The following is an 18995-nucleotide window of genomic DNA, read 5'->3' as shown; positions in this document are numbered from 1 at the left end:
AATACCAGTTCCGGCGGTCGCGGCGCCAAGGCCAAGCAGAACTGCAATGGTAATGGCGGAAACGGGTTCACGTTTATGCCTTAGGAGGGAGGAATCAGTGGATGAAAAGAGGAGGTCCTCCTTGGGCCTAACAGTAAGGCGAGGCAATAGCAAAACTAAAACACAATAGTCCCTATGAGCTAAAAACAGCTGTGGGACCAACAAAGGGGTTAATCCAGTGGAGCAGGCAAAATAGGTGCCGTTAGGGGAAAGAACATAGGAGTCGTTAGCATTAACCAGGTAGGTGCTGTTACAAATATCAATCAATTGGGGCCAATGGCAATGGGTTTGAACTGAGGTGGTTCTTTCAAAAGCCTGATGGAAAAGGTGAGACCCGGATCACGGCCGCTGATGTAAAGGCGAAGGCCCCACTCAACCTGACGAGTCCAGTGGTATTGTTTGCCGGGCGTGGTGGTGCACGCCCATAATCCCATAAAACTAGTCTGGATTACAGTGAGCTCCAGGTCGACACCCGTAATCCCATAAACCCAGCCTGGATAATCCCATATGCCCAGCCTGGATTACACAGTGAGCTCAGCCTGGATTAGGGTTAGGGTTTTTTTTTTTTTTTTTTCCACCACATCTGCTTCTCACTGAAAGCACAGGGCTCAGTGGGTACATTTCCATGAACAAATGGAGAGAAAAGACCAGAAGGAACCAATGCCACAAGGTGGGTGTGAACTGTAGTTCCTGAGTCAGATGGCCAGAGAAGCATATCAGACAGCCCATTTTAGTCCTGTGCCCTCACGCCACAGCGTGAGACTGATCCCAGGGGAGATGCCTTCTCATCACACATGAGCCACAGCTGTCTCTCACTGTTTAATAGGCAGTATTCTTTCCATTCTTTAAAAGGCAGTGACTTTCTATTCACACTTTATTCACTTCAATGTGCTCAAGGAAATGAATAACACGAAAGCTTAGAGTGTTTTCAGAAAAAGAGGGAAGCCTTATTGAGAAGAATGTCATGACCATCAGACTATCAGTCCCTGGGCTCTCCTCCCTACAAGGACACTGGGGGGAGGAGGGGAAGTTACAGTCACTGTTGCCCAGGTTCACCCAGCTGAGCCTCCAGAGACCACTGAACATCCCTGACTCTGACTCTGACTGGAACCTCTAGAGGGGCCTGAGACTATCTCAGGTTTACTCATGGCCTACAGTTTTGCAAAGTACCTTCAGATTTTAGAAGCTTAAGTTACCCTCAGCTCAGAGCCAACCAACATTTATTGAATATCAACTCCGTGCCTAGCCTTTCCACATATTCTCTTACTGCCATCTATTATGCAAATGAACAACCTGTTGCTGCCCGAAAGAAGGGAGAGAAATGGGCCTCACCAACCAACAGCGAGGCTGAGGAAGAGCTTTTCTCTCTGAAAGGCAGACTTTGGGAGCTGCTATGCTTCTGAAGAATTTGAAAAATGGTCACTCTAAAGCACTAAATATGAAGCAGATGTAAACACATTTTCATATTTCCTAACAAATGATATTTGTCAGTTCTGAGTTGGCTACATTTAAAAGGAAACAGAAAAAGACGGTTAAGATGGATTTCAGAGGGAAGGATTTCATAAGTCAAGAACAACCATCTGAGAGCCATCAGTCTCTCTAGGCTTAAACACTCTGGGCTAAAAGGGAAGGTCAGGCAGCCAGAGAAGGAAAGTTAGTCCTCATATTCCACCAAAGGAAGTGAGGAGACCCTGAAACATGTCTTGAGGAATCCCGGTGTTAATAGGGCATTACAAACTGAGACTCTGGGATGCCACTTAACCACAAGAATAGCAAATTAAAAACTGAAAGTGTATTTTGAAGAACTTCGGGAAGTACTTTTTCAATTCAAAAGGTGCACCCTTTTTGACCTTCGAATGTCAAACTCCTCCCTAGAATGTGACATCAGAGCACTGGTTCTCAAAGTGTGGCCTGGCAATCTGGAAAGTGGGACCCTTCGCAAAAGAAGTCTGCAAGGTTAATTCACAGTAAAATTGTTATTTGTCATATATTCTCCTTCTCTTGTAAGCACACAAAGAGAGCTTTCAAGAGGCTACTAACGTGGGACATCACAACTTAATGAATCAAAACAAATGGAAAACAATTCCATTTTTTCTAAATTTTTGTTTTTGAAGTTATTTTTAATTAAAGAATATATTGTATAATATCTATATTAACATGCAAGGGGCTATTTTAAATTAATAAATGTTTTTAAATTTTCTCCCTTTTAATTTCTAATGTAAGTATCAACAGATACAAAAGCTTTCTGGACTTTAGAGTGTAAAGTGTTTCTGAAACCCAATATTTGGGATCCAGTACTCTAGAGGAGTATGCTTTACATAGAAGGGTGCTGACTTAACCATTGTTTGTAACAGAAAAAGGTAGAATGAACATACATGTTTATTAATAGTACAATTAAGTGAACTAAGAGATTATACTAAGGACAGTTAAACAACATTTAAAAAGAATGAGGCAGATCTATAAGCACTGATAATGAAAATATCTCTAAGGCACATTAAAGATAAATAAGCAAGCTGAAAAACAATGGTATTTGTTTAAAATGTTAATTATGTGGCTGGGTGTGGTGGTGCACGCCTATAATTCCAACACTTGGGAGGCTGAGACAGGAGGATCACAAGTCTGTTTAAGGCCAGCTTGAACTATATAGCTACACTTTGTCTCAAAAAAAAAAAAAGTTATAATTTTGAAATGCTGATAATGTTTTCCACAAGAACATTAAAAAACCCTATAAAAGCATACACTCTTAACAACAGACTAGTTACCTTTGGGAAAGAGACTGAAATTAGGGTGTAGTAAAAGGGAGAGGCAGGGCTTTAATTTTTCCTTATTTGACCTTCAACCTCAACACACACAAATACATAGACACATAGATAAGGGATATTTAGCAAATTTAAATTAATTTAGAAAATTCTCTCCACTGCCACAGCAGCAGCATGATGGTAAGACCTGCTGGCTGGGGTTGACCCAGATCCTGAGAACACCTCAGGGCAGTCACACTGCACCCACAAGCAGGTCTGTCTCACCACCTAACATACCACACCGATGTATGTTCTACTCACCCTTCGTACTGAAATATTTACCATTCGCCAAACCCATCCTGAAGTTGGGATATTTTGCAAACCACTGCTACTTTATATGACCAATCCAAAATTTATTACAAAGGTAGGCCAGGGAATTGGGGAAAAAATGAGAACCAAGATCTGTCATGTAAAGGTACAAGATCCCAATAATGAATGGAACTGTATTGTATACCTAAAATGTACCAATAAAAAATAAATTACAGCATCCTATAGTCAGACAGTAGTAATACCAGGGAAAGAATATGAAAAGGGGTAAGCTTAATGATACCCCAAGTTGCAGAAATAAGAGTATTCCTCAAAATTATCAAAAAGAAAAATACTCAACAGTGAGATAATCTGACAAGGTCCCAATAAGGACCCTGCTGATAATGGTCCTACTCCTGTAATTCAGTAATTTTTAAAATACGTAATATACCGTGAGGAATTAATCTCCAAAAGAGACGCAGCAATTCGTGGCAGGCATGTTAGTTAGTCACTGTAACTGCTGAACTTTAGTTTCTTCACTTGTGGTTCTAATACTGACGGAGAATGATTAAATGTACTTAAACATACTCAGGTATGGTATCTCCTCACATCTAGAAAAACCAGCATAAGAGCAATAATAACATGGTCAGGTACTTTTATAAAAATTAACAGCACTACATACAAAACAGTACAAACAGCCCTAGGCTCATTTACCAGAAGTCAACTATATGATACGGAAATCATCATAGGTCAATCAGGATTGGGTTCTGCAATAAATGTCAATAAAGGTATTCTAGTCTTGACATGTCATCAAAAAAATCAAAACAGACTGAAGTGGTAAATATCTAAATAAAATGATTAAATGTGATTAGAAAAAATAAATGGATATTAATCTGCTCTAAGGATATAGGCTCTGTCAGTCAAATCATATTAACAGAATTGAAAACATTAAAATGTGCACAATTTTTTAAAAAAACCCTTCTCAACAAAACTTGCTATAAACAAAATTCAAAAGTAACTGAATTCTGATATTGCAAATATTTTTTCAGGGGCCCTAGTATGTTTTAAAATTGCTTTTCATCATTACTAAATGTTTGCTTATTATCTGTTATTTCACAATTCTTGCTGTATTACATTATTCTAATTGGCTTCAATGTGACTACATGGAGTTTTCAAATGCTTTTGATGAAATTTAAAAAAAATCAACTCTGAATACATATAAAATTCCTATTGGAGAGAATAACAGTATTCAAAGAGTCTAATTTACAAATACTTACCTGAATGCTTAGTTTTAAGGAGAGATGGTCCCTCTACCCTCAAATGAGTTTATAGCCCAGTGGGAAGATAGTTCAACTAATAATTATGCAAGTAATTACCTCTCTAACTTGTGGTGCCAGGAGGGAAACTTACAGCACGTTATGGGAACATGTCTTAGAAGTCCAAATAGAAGTTGCAGTTATACCTCTGAAACAGGTCATTTCCTTCTTAAAAATGAGAGTCCATCAAAATGTCCCTTGCAATGCATTCTATATGAATGGGGAACCTAAGCTCACAGTGCACTGAGTGCTGTTTTTTTCTACTTCCTTGAAATAGGAACTCAAGAGTATAAAGCCATCCTGGAAAATGTTTTCATCTTTCTGGAAACTGATACTGTTCTCATCTCCTTTCTTTTCAATGTTGGGAAGAGGGAAGCATGAGCAAAGACTTATGTACAAATGCTATGTAAGAGTAGAAATTGTGAACAAATGTTAAATGAGGAAAAGCAAACTATGGCATGACTACATTTCTTTAAAAATAAGCTACACATATATGGACAGGGACAAGGGGAAAAAAATGAGAACCAAGACCTGTCATGTAAAGGTACAAGATCCCAGTAATGAATGTAACTGTACTGTGTACCTAGAATGTACCAATAAACTCAATAAAAAGAAAAAAAATAAGCTGCACATGTAAGTTATATTAACAGAGAAAAGGTACAGTAAGAGCATACAAAAGGTTTTCTGTGGTTACTTCTAGCAAATAGTACAGGAGGTTTATAAATCCTTTACCATAAGAATGTATCTAGGTACTACCTGTATGCTAAAAACATAATGAAAATATTAAGAAATTAAAAGACCTATATGATAGCAGCCTTCTCTGGATAGCACATGTCCTTTTCTTGGCTCTTTGGGTTCTGAGTAAGTTGAGGACAGGCTGTAATAGGAGACCTGAAGTATTAGCCAACTCTTATAGACAGCCTTGAAAAGAATCAATGACCTTTGCCATCTGGTACATGCTGAAAAGTAGCCTGATGATACTCCTAAAATTTGTTTAAATTCAGCCACAACAGAGCAAGTGACTTCAGCCACCAGGTTGCAGACTCAAGTTACAGAAAACCCAGGGGAATTGTAAGCAAATATTCTGGAAGCAGCTGCTATTCTGTTTTTTTTTTTTTTTTTTTTTTTTTTTTTTTTTTCTCACTGGGGCCAGTCCAATGCCTGCCCTGTAATGATAGCAAGAACAGAGCTCTATTCCTAGAAATGCTGCTGCCTACTGGTAGGGCAATGGGAAAAAGTGGCAGGGAAAGAAAGAGTCCTGGCAGACTGGAAGCCCTTTCCCAAACGAACCTGGTGGTCCCCACTACTAATCTGATCCAGTTTGGCCTGGGGCCAAGAAGCATCCAGGCAGGAGCCCTGGGTGCTCCTATTCCAGACCTACTCACCAGGTTAGGGTGCCAAGAATCAAAGCAGACCCCTGAGGCATCACAGCCCTAAATCCAAGGCACCACAAGCCATCTGTCGAAAGGCCGAAGGTCATGAATCTCAGTTTAGTCTGTTAGAAGTTTTGTCTTAGTTTGCTCAGGCTGCTGCTATATACAACAAAATACCACAAATTGGGTGGCGTAAGCAACACACATTTATTTTCTCACAGTTTTGGAGTCAGGGAAGCCCCAGATCAAGGTGACATTATAATCAGTTTCTGGTCAGGACTATTCCTGGCCTGCAGTTGGCCACTGTCTTGTTACATACTCATATTCCTTTCCATATGGTCATACACTCTGTCTTCTTCTTAAAAGGGCACTAACTCCATCTTGGGGAGGGAGGTCCCACTCTTGTGGCCTCACTGAAACCTAATTAGCTCCAAAAGGCTCTTTCTTCATTTATCAATTTGGGGTTTAGTGCTTGAACATATATGTTGGGGGGGCATTAAAGCTATAACAGTAGCAGCGTAGGGAATTTATTTCTTCATAGTTCAGACAGGTACTTCTAGAACGTCACGGCCTGAATGTCATATAGTTCAATCATGCTTGGATTCTACATCAGGTTATCACCAGCTTTTTCTTTCTTTTGCTTTTTTTGAGGCAGGACCAGGCTGGCCCCAAACTCACGGCAATCTTCCTGCCTCCCGAGTGCTGGGATTACAGGCGTGTACCACCATGCCTGGCTTATTTCTGAAACTTCTCTTTCAGTCAAACATGCTGAACTTGTAGAGGTATTTGGGGACACATGTGCTAGAAAAGAGGGGCCTCCCATGACACAGAACTCTGCCTCCTGCAGCCTTCAGAATGGTGACAGACAGGTGGTGCCTGAGCCACACAGAACCATACCCTTCCCTCTTTCACAACGCCGTTCAGTATTTGGAACACTAATTCTTTCTTCTTCCCCACAAAAAAAATCACAAAAAGGAATCTCAAGTATTTACCATATAACCTAAGCTTATAAGTCCAGTGGGACAATTTGCCTCCCTCCCACAATGATGTGCATCCTGTACAGTTTTTATCAGAGGCAGACATCTGGGCAGAAGCGAGACTGTCCTGATGTACAGGCCAGCACTGGTTTAGACCAGGGGACATCTGACTGGAACTCGAAACTTCATCTCCTCCTCCTTTCCCTCAGGCAGCCACTGTCCCAGGGTGGACCAGGAAAGATCTCCAATGTGCTCAACATCTCCTTTACTAAGTTCCTAGTGAGCACTTGCTGTGTGGGAGACCAGACATAGAGTGAGGAAAAGGAAAGGGAGGGCTGGTAAGACACAGTCAATGCTGATTCTTCCTTCTGTCCCCCTCACGGAGCCTTCCTAGCTGAGTCACAACTGTCCTCTACAGTGCCCCAGTTACGTGTAATAGGATCCATCCACATACACACCTACCTGCAGCATCCTACCCCCTGGGGATCTGGGGACACAGAATTTTGGAAAGGCGAAGTAGATGCATCAGGCCCAACCAGAACAGGTACATACTCGAGTCCTTATATGCTATCTAACAATTAGCAGCTCACAGTCCATATGGCTTCAAAATGCCAGCCACAAATCAGAAGTTCAGAGCATCTACTAGTCACTCCTTCAGGAGTGTTTTTACCTGTAATTCTCATGTCATAGGACTGATCAGGATCCAAGAGTAGCCATACTGTAAAAGTCAGCAGATGTGCCCTTCTACTTTGAGCACAGCATCAAGTCCATTGTGCCCCTTGGCACCACATGGATCCTGTGATGATCTACAATCTATGGCAGATCAAGACTAGCAATGCAGAGTCCCCTCTGCTGTCTGCCCCCACTCCAATCCTCACCAGCCAGGGAAGCCACACATCCACTCCCACGTGCTGGGCTTGTGTGAGCTGCTGCAAAGGTGAAGGAGACAGAGCCCCATGGAGTGGTGATTTTAGTCACAACCGATGAACTGTTATATATACTAGCTTATCAATTCAAGTGGAAAAGAGCAAAGTGAATATGTCTAGTGATTAAAGGTGATTCCTCATTTCTAATTTTATACACATGCACCAATACAAACTGGAAAGCAAGGAGTTTCTGTATTCCTTTCTCTATTAAGTACCTTCATCTCCTATCTGTCTGCAACAGCACCCCTCAAACTCGGACAGCCCACACTGTTTCACACTTCTCTGCTGCAGCCCTCATAATACTACACACTTGGAATCCTGTCTCAGAACAGCTCAAATTCTTCTCTGCCCTGACCTCTGAGTCAGAAGAAATCCCTTTTCTGCCACTGCACAGATTTCAGTACATACAGTACCTCCAACACATCCCAGGTCCTATGAATCTTGTGTTGGGAGAGCTGTGTGTCTAACTTCTCTGCTGGATTGAGCTAACTACGGGCAGAATCCATGTTATGAATGTATCTGACATGCAAAGAACAGCACCATTCATACCTGGCTCAAGACCTATCTGATGATGCCCAGAGCCATCACCTTTCCTTCATTCATCAAAGGTCTGCTAGGCTTCTACTGTCATACTCTAGCTGCCAGGGTTCAATAAAAGATTATTTGTAGATGAGGTAGCCACATGGACAGAATATAATGCAAGATGTAATGTACAACAATGAGAGTATGCCAGACACCCAAGAGGTATCTGGAGAGGCAGGATGAAGCCTCACTTAGAGTTTGCAGGTTGTCTCATAACTTCTTCATTCAATGACCAATGTGTTGGGCAAAGTGCTTCATCCATTTAAATTACTCCATTCTTTTTGTTATTGATATGGTTCTGTTTCTTCCTTTTTGGATTTTTTGGTTTTGTCTGAGGGCATATAGTTAAATTACACAAATTTAAATACTGCAGACAGGATCTCACTATGCCGTCTGTCAGTTTATATACCTCTCCCCTCTTTCTGCTACTTTGATCTGCATGTACACTTGGTCTGAGAGGCCTCTCCTGGTTGTCCTCTGCATCCACATGCTTGTCTTGCCTGTGGAACTCCTGAAGTACTTTGGAAGACACGGATGATGCCCAATCTTTATCCAAGAGCTTGTCAACTTTCACCTTAGAAGTGCTCAGAGATCAACATCTGTCTTGCTAGTGAAACAAACACTTGCGAATGACGTTACCTGCTACCAGGTCCACTCTAGTGCCCAGCTTGGAGTAAACGCCCACAGGGCAGGGACAGGACCATGTCTCAAAATCTCACATCCCCTCAAAGTACAGCAGAGCTACACACACAATGAGCTCAGACCCTTGCTGGGTAAACCCACTCCTGATCCCCCAAAATGTCTACCAGTCATCCATGCGGAGGTATCTGAGGCACTGCTGGTATAGATACTACAGGAGTCCTTCTGCCAGGTAGACCAGAGTGGAGGGGACTTTGGCCACAGAATGATCAACTCTTCCCTCCTGGCTCTCTGCCCCTACCAGATGTCCAAGACAGGACCATGCTCTACTCATTTCTGGGTCTTTGGTGTCTGGCACTCGGTACAGCACATAGCCAGTACTCAGAGCATTCGCTGAAAACAGAGATTTATCTCCAGGGGCCAAGCAATTTGGTGGTTTTCCTTTCATCTGGAAGCCTCAGATTTTTGTTATCTAGAAAGCAAAAGGAAACCCCAATGATTATGCCTGCCCAAGTACCAGAAAAAAAATGAAAACCTACTTTCCACAACTATTTGGCAATCTCCTGTCAAACTCATCACCCTTTTGTATTCAACTCTTCCCTCAACTTCACTATTTCCATCAACAACACCTTCATTCTCCATTAACGGGCCTACAATCTTTGCAACAAATTCAGTCTTCGCCCTTTGTGGCCCATTAAAATCTAGGCATTTAAGTGCTTCTTACTGCTCCTTGATCTCAGAAAAAATTTTTCTTCCACTCTTGGCACCATTCATGTAGAAGAACTCAATGATGCCCATTTTGTTCCTTTCTAGCCCTGCCCTCTCCCCTCCTTTACACGCAGGCCCTGCATATCACCATCCAGCTATTATCTAAGTACTACTTTCAACCAGTCTATCCTCTCCCCACACTTGGGACTGTCAGTCTGTGCTCATCTGTTATAATCTGATGCAGGTCCACATTTTCTCTCTGATCCCAGAAATCCTGACTAATCCTCCTGCCTAGGGCAGTCTCTGCCACTCCCTTTCCAGGAATATGGAACATTCTCTGCCATCTCAAAATCTGGGAAATGGTTTCATCTCTTCTTATCCAAATCCCCACCCATTTACTGACATAAGCTTTCCCCAAGATCTAGCCCAGTGGTGGTGAACTTTGGGCATTCCTGCTGCAGCCGGTACACAAAGCCCCTGCTGCCACATGAGCCAAGTCACTCCAGCATAAACCGGAAGCCAAACACTGGATGACAGCACACACGGGGGCAGTTGTTGGTACTTTGCAATAAATTGGTGAGTTTGGGGTTGCAGTTTGTTGGGAGCAATTCTACATAATTTGGGGGGAAAATCATTTCACAGTTAAATTATGCTTAGGCCTAGTTTTCCTGCCTACAGGCAGGCTGTGGCTTGTCAAGACATCACCCCATTTTCACCTCTGGTCACAGCTAAAACCTCCATGGTCCAGTGATGCTGTGATGCTCCAGGCAGGATAACATCAGCTGAAGACATCCTGGGGAGGAACAAAATCTTCATCTGCATAAATTCTTCACTGTTCTAGGATACTCACCATTGCCCTGAATCATGTAACTCCCCAGATGTACTGAATAAAGGTGTGGCAAGTTTGCTGCCTAGAACAGCAATGATCAGGACCAAGCTCAGCTGCTTCTCCAAAGCTCATTTTCTGTCTTAATTCATGAATTTGCCTTGTGCTGTCCCGGCTCATTGAAGACTAGGACTCACTGCAGGAGTTCTAGTAACATCCTCCCTGTTTCCTACATTTGGTGCCCAAAGTGGATGTGAATCAGATCCACAGGCAAACTCGCCTGTTGAACAGACTCAGACTAAAAAAGACAGCACATGGATCTTCCAGGAGGATTTTTGGATGCAGACAAGGGACACTGGTGGTTAAGTGTGTCCAGCTGGGGGCAACCTTCTATCTTCACTGGGTTGAAGATATGGATCAATCTCTGTCACTAGATCAGAGTAACTTTGTCAAATTGCTTAAGTCACTGTGAAAGTAAGCTTATGTATTTGGTACCAAAGAACACAGTGATAAAATTGCTAAAAGATGTGGAAATATATGTCCCATCTTTTCCCAAGGAAGGGACAATTAACTTACAAGCATGGGAGCACGTGGAAAGCATTCTATGTGAGGCCCAGTGAAGAGGTGATTTGTCTTTCCCCTCAAATGCTACCCACTTGGGCTTTTGTCCATTCTGCTCTCAAATTCTCTCAGTTCAGGAGACCTCAGCTACCCTTTCCTCTAGTTGTTGTTCTGGCCATGCTTCCCCTTCTTTGGCTTCTTCCCCGCTTTGCTTTCATCTCACTGTGGCGTCTGCTCCACCACCACAGCAGGCTGTTTTGGACCCATCTGAGTAGGACCCTAATTCACTAGCCCTGTAGCCTCCTTATGAGCCATGCTACTTAGGAGTCTTGGTGCTACTCTTCTAAAACCCACTTCTGGGGCCACCCCCTATCACCATACCCTGCAAAAGGCTGTGACATTGGGCCAGACAGCTGGAGACCCTTTGTGCTTTTCTATCTCAATTTTGCCTGACCCCGACAACATGGAGGTGGACACGTATGTTCACGCTTCATTTGATTTTAACATCCTGAAGGACCTCAGCTGAAGCGTGCTAATGAATGGCATCCAGGGTCCCCTTACAGTGGGTCTGTTTGACAATGTATTTCAGACTTATTCTCTGGTTCTGATGTTTTTCACCTTGTGAAAACATGAATGTATCTGCACTCTGAGCTGACTTAATTAGGGAACAAGCTCATAAGAATGCCCAGGAAGATGCTCAGTCGAGAGAAGTTACTATTGATACGTTATCTGGCATGGGTGGCTTTTTAGATTTAAACAGGCAAACCTATTGCCCAGTGTTACTCTTCAGCCATCTAGTGGGCCTCCTGTGGAGGGCTTGGGCTTCTGTGCCAGTTGATGGTACAACAACACAATCTTTTACACGAATCATGCAGAGGCCAGTGGAATCTTACACACAATTTGTAACAATTTGCAACAAAGGATTAGAAGGCAAATTTCTAATTCCCCGGCAGCAGATACCCTGATTTTATTTTACAGCTAGCCCATGAAAATGCTAATAGAGATTACAAACGCAATAAATCCTGTTCGCTCCTCTGCCAATCTTGGAGCATATATTAAAGCATGTCAAAGTATTGGGTCTCCTTACTACAATTTGGCTCTGATAGCTCAAGTCATCTCCCAACATTTACGTGGTATACACAATGATTTTAAATGCTTTAATTATGGAAAGACAGGGCATCTCAGAAAAAAAGGTAAAATACAAGTGGCTTCACAAGCTGACTCAAAGCCACAAGATCAAGCTTTGAAAAAAAAAATAGTTACCACCTGGCCCTTGTTCTCGCTGCCAAAAAGGCATTCACTGGACTAAAGGCTGCCACTTCAGATATGTTAAGGATGGTGCACTGCGGCCGTGAAAACAGGAATCAGGCCCAGGAAACAATAGGGGATCAGAGACAGGGGACTCCAGTCCCTCTGAGTCAGCTGTACCTGGTTCAAATCCAGGCACAAATACAAAATCAGATTGGCACAGGTGTCCTGAGGGATATTTCTTCCTTTGTCAGGGGAACACTTAGGAGCTCCAGGAAGAGATCTTCCTGCTGCTCAGAAACATCACCTGTTGGGAGGTGATAATTCCATATCTGTCCCCACAAGAATTTACAGACCCCCGCCACCCAGAACAGTTGGTTTGATACTTGAGAAATTCTAACTTTGGAAGGCATTACTATTATTCCACTATTACTGATTCTGATTGACTCTGAATTGTGATTCCTCGTAGCTCCACAGGACTTTGGGTAATTGAACAAGGAGATTATGTTGCACAATTGTTGCTCTTGCCTACACCAAAATTAAATAACATTAGCTTTAAAACTTCCTGAGAGGATTCTCAGCCAGAAATTCCTGAATAAGAGGTTTACATCACCCAAGAGATTTTCAAAAGCCAGCCCACGTACAAAATTAAATTAAACAGCAAATTCTTTACAGGGTTGATAGAAACAGGCATAGATGTGTCCATCAGTGGCACGTGTTTTGGGCCATTTTGGGGCAAACAACCAGCTAAATCATCTCTGGCAGGTCCTGGTGCCCCTCAGCAAATTTTACAAAGTTCCATTTCCCCACCTTATATGATTAACTAGGACATATTTGTCCTCACATAGCTGCCATACCTGTAAATTTGTGGGGTGAAGATTTATTGGAAGAATGGAGAGTTGTAGTGACTACTTTGCTCCCTGAAACCTCACCAGTTCAACAAATGATGCTACAAATGTGATACGACTGGGAAAAGGATTAGGTAAGCAATTTCAGGGCAGAATGCAGCCTATAGAACAGCAACAGAAAAATAATCACTTTGGAATCAAATATGATCAAATTTTTTGGTTGAAGTTTCTCTGCCCAAGGAAGCTTTGCCTTTACAATGGAATTCAAATGACCCCATTTGGGTTGATCAATGGCCCATAATACAGAGCAACAAACCATTTTAGAGCAATTTATATTAGAACAACTTAATAGGAGTATTTAGAACCATCCAGGAGCCCCTGGAACACAAATGTCTTTGTTATTCCTAAAAGGTCAAGCAAATGGTGTTTCTTTCAGGGCTTATGGGCAATTAATTCAAGCCTCATTCTGATGGGGGCACTGCAACCTGGTTACCAAATCCAGTAGCAGTTCCCCAGAAGTAGCCACTTATACTTATAGATTTAAAAGACTGCTTCAACATTCCTTTGTGGATAACTGACTGGCCTTGATTTGCCTTTGATTGGATTAGGCCTAAAATAGGGATAGCAACTTTTTAATATCAGAATTTGTATAAACTATCACAGGGAGATTCTGATCTTAATTCCCCTGGAAAATTAATTCCAGAAGCACAAAAGGAGTTACAAAGAATAGAACAAAGCATACGTAACTGTCAGCCTTTTTGTATTAACTCTATCTGGTTCATTTGTTTGTGCTTAACCACCCCCATTCACCAGGTTTAATAAGACAATGGTATAAGAAACAGGTCTTTCCCATGGAACGGTTATTTTTATCTAACCAGTTAGTGAAATCTGTACAATTATACTTAGAGCAAATTGCAAAAATAGTTTACTTGAGATATAATCATAACCAACAATTATTTCCATCATCATGGAGAACAGGCAATAGCACCCCCCTGACAGTGACGAACCAGCTGCTCCTGAGCGACCCATCTCACCTGCAATGACTAACAAATCCACTTCCAGGTCCAGGACCAAGAAACCACCCCCACAGAGAGAACGAAAATAGATTTATGGCTTAAAGGGGAGGGGCAAGCTTAAAACAGGATCTCTGTTAATTGACCTACAAAAAGTTACTACCAGCCTTATAGACAATTATAAACCTAACAATAATAAAAGGGATATTATAATTCAATTTAGCCAGACATATTTGAGTTCACTCTAGTTTTATAAATGAATTATCTTATATATTTGTCCAGTCATACAGCTGTTTTGTTTGAGCAACAATATTTTTTTCACCTTTTGAAATTTTTTCGTAAAAGGAAATCACTTATAATTAAATTATAAGCCTTTCAGATAAATGTTAATTTGAAGGCATGCCCTTCTTCCCCCAGGTTGCCAGCGGATCAAAATGATGCCAAGATTTAATTCACAAAAGTAATGTTTACTGTTGCTCACATACCATAACTCAAAAAATTCTTACTGGCTACAAATAATGTATTAATTGTTACAATCTGGCTTTTCTAAGTTATAAAAATAAAAAAAAATTGTATTTGTCAAAGTAAATAAATATGGATCCTTAGGTTTGGGAAGACTGCTAAATGGGACTCCCCTTAGTGAAAAAAGGAGCAGCTACACAGAAAATAATTATTCTGGGCTTTGTTCACTAAATGGGACTGCTAATAATTTTCAAAACCTTATGGGAGATATATCCAACAAATATTGTCTCAATATGTCACTATAAATTGGTTACATTGGTTATCATCAAAGGGTTAAGCTCTAAATATGTTATTATAAGATAGTTATATTGGTTAAGTTCTAAATATGTTATTGTGATATGTTTACATTGGTCATCTTCAAAAGATTAATTTTCTGTGGGGTAAACAAAAAGGTGTTATTAAAAAGATGTTTTTGGTACCAAACCACAATGACGGACATAAGATTTTACATAACTGTAATACTCAATACTACTACTTTTCTGGTGTACAAAATGTATTCATGCCCTCTAACTGTACAGGTCTTGCAACATATCGTTTATGATAATAATTTCCTTTTAATTGAGATATTTTATTTTCTCTAATGCTCCAGTCACTTATGATAACAGGTATATTTGTAGGCCAATATATTTTCCTCAGATGACATCCTATCAAAAGATAGCTACTGAGGTAAGAGCTTTTTCCTGTGTTTTTTTTTGGGGGGATGGGGAGTGATTACATTTAACAATGGCTATTTTATACTAAGATACACATTTAAGTGTATTACAAAGAAAGATAATATCACAATAGTTATACTAAAATACCGTGTAGTCCTTGAGTTAAAGCCTTTTTTGGTTAACATTCTACATGTTTGTTCCACTAGAACAAACGATTGGTAATAATGGTCTCCTACCTATATTTTCATTCCAAAATGCTTAATACCCAGGTAAAATTTTAATAGTTAAGTTCACTACACCTATTACAATGCTAATGATATTGATCTTCTCTTCTGGGGGTTCAACAACTAACATTTAGAGAACAGAACTGGAAAGGTAACTAGGTTAAGTCAGCCAGGCCCTCCAAAGTCAACAACAACAAAAAGATCCAGGACATGAGGGAACCTTTTCCACAAGATCATACATCTTTGGTGAGTCACCCACCTCCTGAGCAGGGAGACTGCTCGACACTAAAACAGTAACATCCAACAAAAAGAGTGTGCCAAAGGAGTGTCACGTGGAGGAAAAAAATCTCCAAGGCTTTTGCAGAAAGCAGTATGGTCAAGCAAGGGCATGACATATCCTGATCGTCGACACTGACAGAGGAGCTAGAGGATCTATGCATGGTTACAAGATAATGCCTGAGGAGACTTAACTGACCTTGTCAGCTAGTAAGAGGTTAATTTTATTTAATACAAGTCTCGCTATTACTTGGTCTTAAATCCCCAGTAGAAAAATATAACTAAGACAAAACTTAGGAGTTCAAATAAAAATTTTTTATGAGCTGAACAAGAGTTTTTGTTTTTTAGCTAAAATTGTTTATTAAATTTTTAATCTTTTTACAACAAAAATTTAGAAATTATGAAAAAAGTATCCGACTTATACATAATCTCCACTTAGTGGAGAGTCTATGAGTCAACAAGTTACATTCACTATTTTATTATCTTAAAAAGTTTCTAAACATGCCTCTTTCCCAAAACTACCCTTTTGGAGCTGGGCGTGGTGACGCCTGTGATCCCAGCACTCGGGAGGCTGAGGCAGAAGGATCGCTGTGAGTTCAAGACCAGCCTGGGCTACATAGTGAGTTCCAGGTCAGTCTCAACTACATAGTGAGACCCTGCCTCAAAAAACAAACAAACAAACAAAACAAAACAAAACAAAACAAAACAAAAACTACCCTTTTAATTATTTTAGTGCTTATACCTTGACTATCCATGCTATAATCTCTGTAAAAATTTTTTGCTCATTCTTGCTTATAGGTTGACAAACTCCAAGTGATCGTACAGATAGTAACAAATGTGCTAGACTTTTTTTTTTTCCAACAACCACCGGATGTAAAGAGGGTTTTCATTGCTAAGTTATAACATGATTTTTACGTAAGGCCTGTTAAATTATCTCCCTAGAAGGGGAGATAGAAGACTGTGGTCTTCCCTTCATCCACCCTTCTCAGCTTGAAGCAGTTAGATGAAACCTATATCGCTTCTCCCCTGACTGCAGTTGGGGATAGCCCTTTGAAAAGAATTTATTATAGACAGCTAAGCCAGTTAAACACACTATAGGTCCTCACAACCCATAGGGACAAGCCACTGTTGGGTGTGTTCACTTTTCCCTAAAAACACACATAAAACAAAAAGGGAAATATATGGGGAGCAATTCTGCATAATTTTGGAGGAAAAATCCCCTTTCCCTGCTCTGTACTGCAGTTTGGCACTGGGTCTCTAAAAGGCTCATCAGGAGCTGGGGATTTGGTTCCGCGGTTCGCTGCCTGCCTTGGAAAAGGCTCATCATCACTGGTCTAGCTTCACCGCCCCTCCTGGCCCCACCTCCAGAAGTTACAGCCCTCCTAAATACCTTCCCCTGGCTTCAGGCACACTCCACTTCTGTGCTGAAGTAGGGACAGCTGCTGAGGAACACCAGCCACAGCCTTCCGACCTTTCCCAAACCACCACACAAAAGTCATAGAACTGTTAAGCTGAAATGAGAATTTACAAGCAGGGTATTCAACTCACATTCACAACGAAGTGTGCAAGTGGAGGATCTCTCTAACGTCTATCAAATGCAGTTTTTTCCCATTATTTACAACCTTTCAGAATGGAAGGAAGCATCAGAGATAATACATCGAAGCGGAACGCACTTTTCATGAAGCACTTTTCATGAATACTCCATTCAGTCACTCCGGAACTGCTCTGGTACAAAATTTCAGGTGAATAAGCAAATATCGGGAGGGGACTTGGAAAAAGGGGAGATGGATGTTCTTGGCAAATCTGGTGGCAAGGGCAACAGAAGTATGGGACAAGAACTCTAAGCCACTGTTCGATCAGTGGGACAATGGGAACAAAAGAACTGAGAAGTGATGATGTTAACGGGTACAAACGATGCATGAGATTCAAAACGGGGGCCATATTTCTTCCCAACCTTCATGCTCACTGCGGGAGCACTCCCAGGAGCATACCCAGGTCAGTGCGTCATAAAATCATCCCTCACCAGACCAGGACGGCCCTAGACAATGGCACCCAGCTCAGACCGCCCCTCTGGTCGGGCTTTACCTATTGAGATTTCCTGCGCGAAGGCCAGCGAGATGAGCAGCAGCGGCAGCCCCACGGCGATGCACGTGACCATCTTGTCCACGGCCAGCTCCAGCCGCAGCCCCTTGAACTTGGCCTCGGTGGGCTCCTTCAACAAGAAATCTGAGAACACGTACTCCGTGGCCAGGTGGGCAATGGCCATTGCTGCGGCGAGCCGAGCTGGGCTAGGAAGGCCCACGAGAGCGGATACCCACTGGCGTCTGGAGGGCTGCGCGGCGCCTTCACCCCGTCACCGGCCTGGCGCGCGGCTTTCGCTTTCCCTTTGTGGGCTCCCCAGCTGCTCCCGCCTCCCGCCAGTCTCTTCTCCCAGCGGGTCTGGCTCCCAGCTGACTGCCTCAGCTCCGCGCCTTCCCAGGCAGGACTAGGGCTGCGCTGGGCGCAGGAGCTCCCGCGCTCTCTGCCAGTGCAACAGGCTGGGCGGAGACCCGGGTGCTTCGGGGCGCCGTCAGCCCGCGTAGGCCCTAGTGGACTCACGATCACAGGAGGCAGGAGAACAAAACCGGGAACAAAGCGCTTCCCGCCCCTCCGTGAGATCCTGAGCACTGAGCAACTGCGACCCCGGGAAACCAAGAGCGGGGGCGTGGAGTTTCCGGGAACCGCGCAGACGCCGAGCGCGCTGGGCGTGGCTCCATCCTGCGCCCCTCAGGTGGGCGCTAGTGAAGAGATCAGTCTGCCCATGACCTCTGGAAATTCTTTGCGCCTTTTGCAACCTTCTCCCCACTTCCTGGTACAGACTACTTCTGAAGTCATTTCTTCTGGCGTCCCCTACACCTGTGCACAGGAAAGCCCCCCTTTTTGTCCCACATTCATCATTTCTACACAGTGAAATCTGATTGCAGAGTTGGAATTGGAAAAGCGTCAAAGAACAAGAAGGGCTGTTCTAAGGCCAATGAAGCAGTGTAGAGAGAGAATGGGTAGCAGAGGGTCCAGGAGATCCGCATGGGGTACTCATAAGGTGCGGTGGTGGACCTTGTGTGACTGTCAGGCCTGGATCATCACTACCAGGTCCTTCTTTCTCTGCCTTCTCAATAGAAGCTTTGGCTAGGAATCCAGCAGAGGTGTGCCTGCTGGTGCGTGTGTGCGTGTGTGTGTGTGT

General features: G+C 42.5%; 1 protein-coding gene across 2 annotated transcripts in view; it reads right to left on the bottom strand.

Annotated features, from left to right (window-relative positions):
* The window catches only part of Panx1 (pannexin 1), a 58082-nt gene extending 39606 nt beyond the window's left edge, over positions 1-18476 (bottom strand). For both annotated transcript variants that reach the window (XM_033764290.1, XM_010633668.2), the window contains exon 1: positions 17861-18476. In XM_033764290.1, coding sequence (XP_033620181.1) covers positions 17861-18041 — 181 coding nt within the window. In that variant the 5' untranslated portion in view covers positions 18042-18476. The remainder of the gene's footprint in view (positions 1-17860) is intronic.
* Between the last annotated feature and the right edge of the window lie 519 nt (positions 18477-18995).

This window comes from Fukomys damarensis, unplaced genomic scaffold (genome assembly GCF_012274545.1).
Source record: "Fukomys damarensis isolate Sample0158 unplaced genomic scaffold, DMR_v1.0_HiC HiC_scaffold_16, whole genome shotgun sequence".
In the NCBI taxonomy this organism is placed as follows: domain Eukaryota; kingdom Metazoa; phylum Chordata; class Mammalia; order Rodentia; family Bathyergidae; genus Fukomys; species Fukomys damarensis.
The sequence above is the reverse complement of the archived record's forward strand: the minus strand, read 5'-3'. Positions and strand labels throughout refer to the sequence as shown.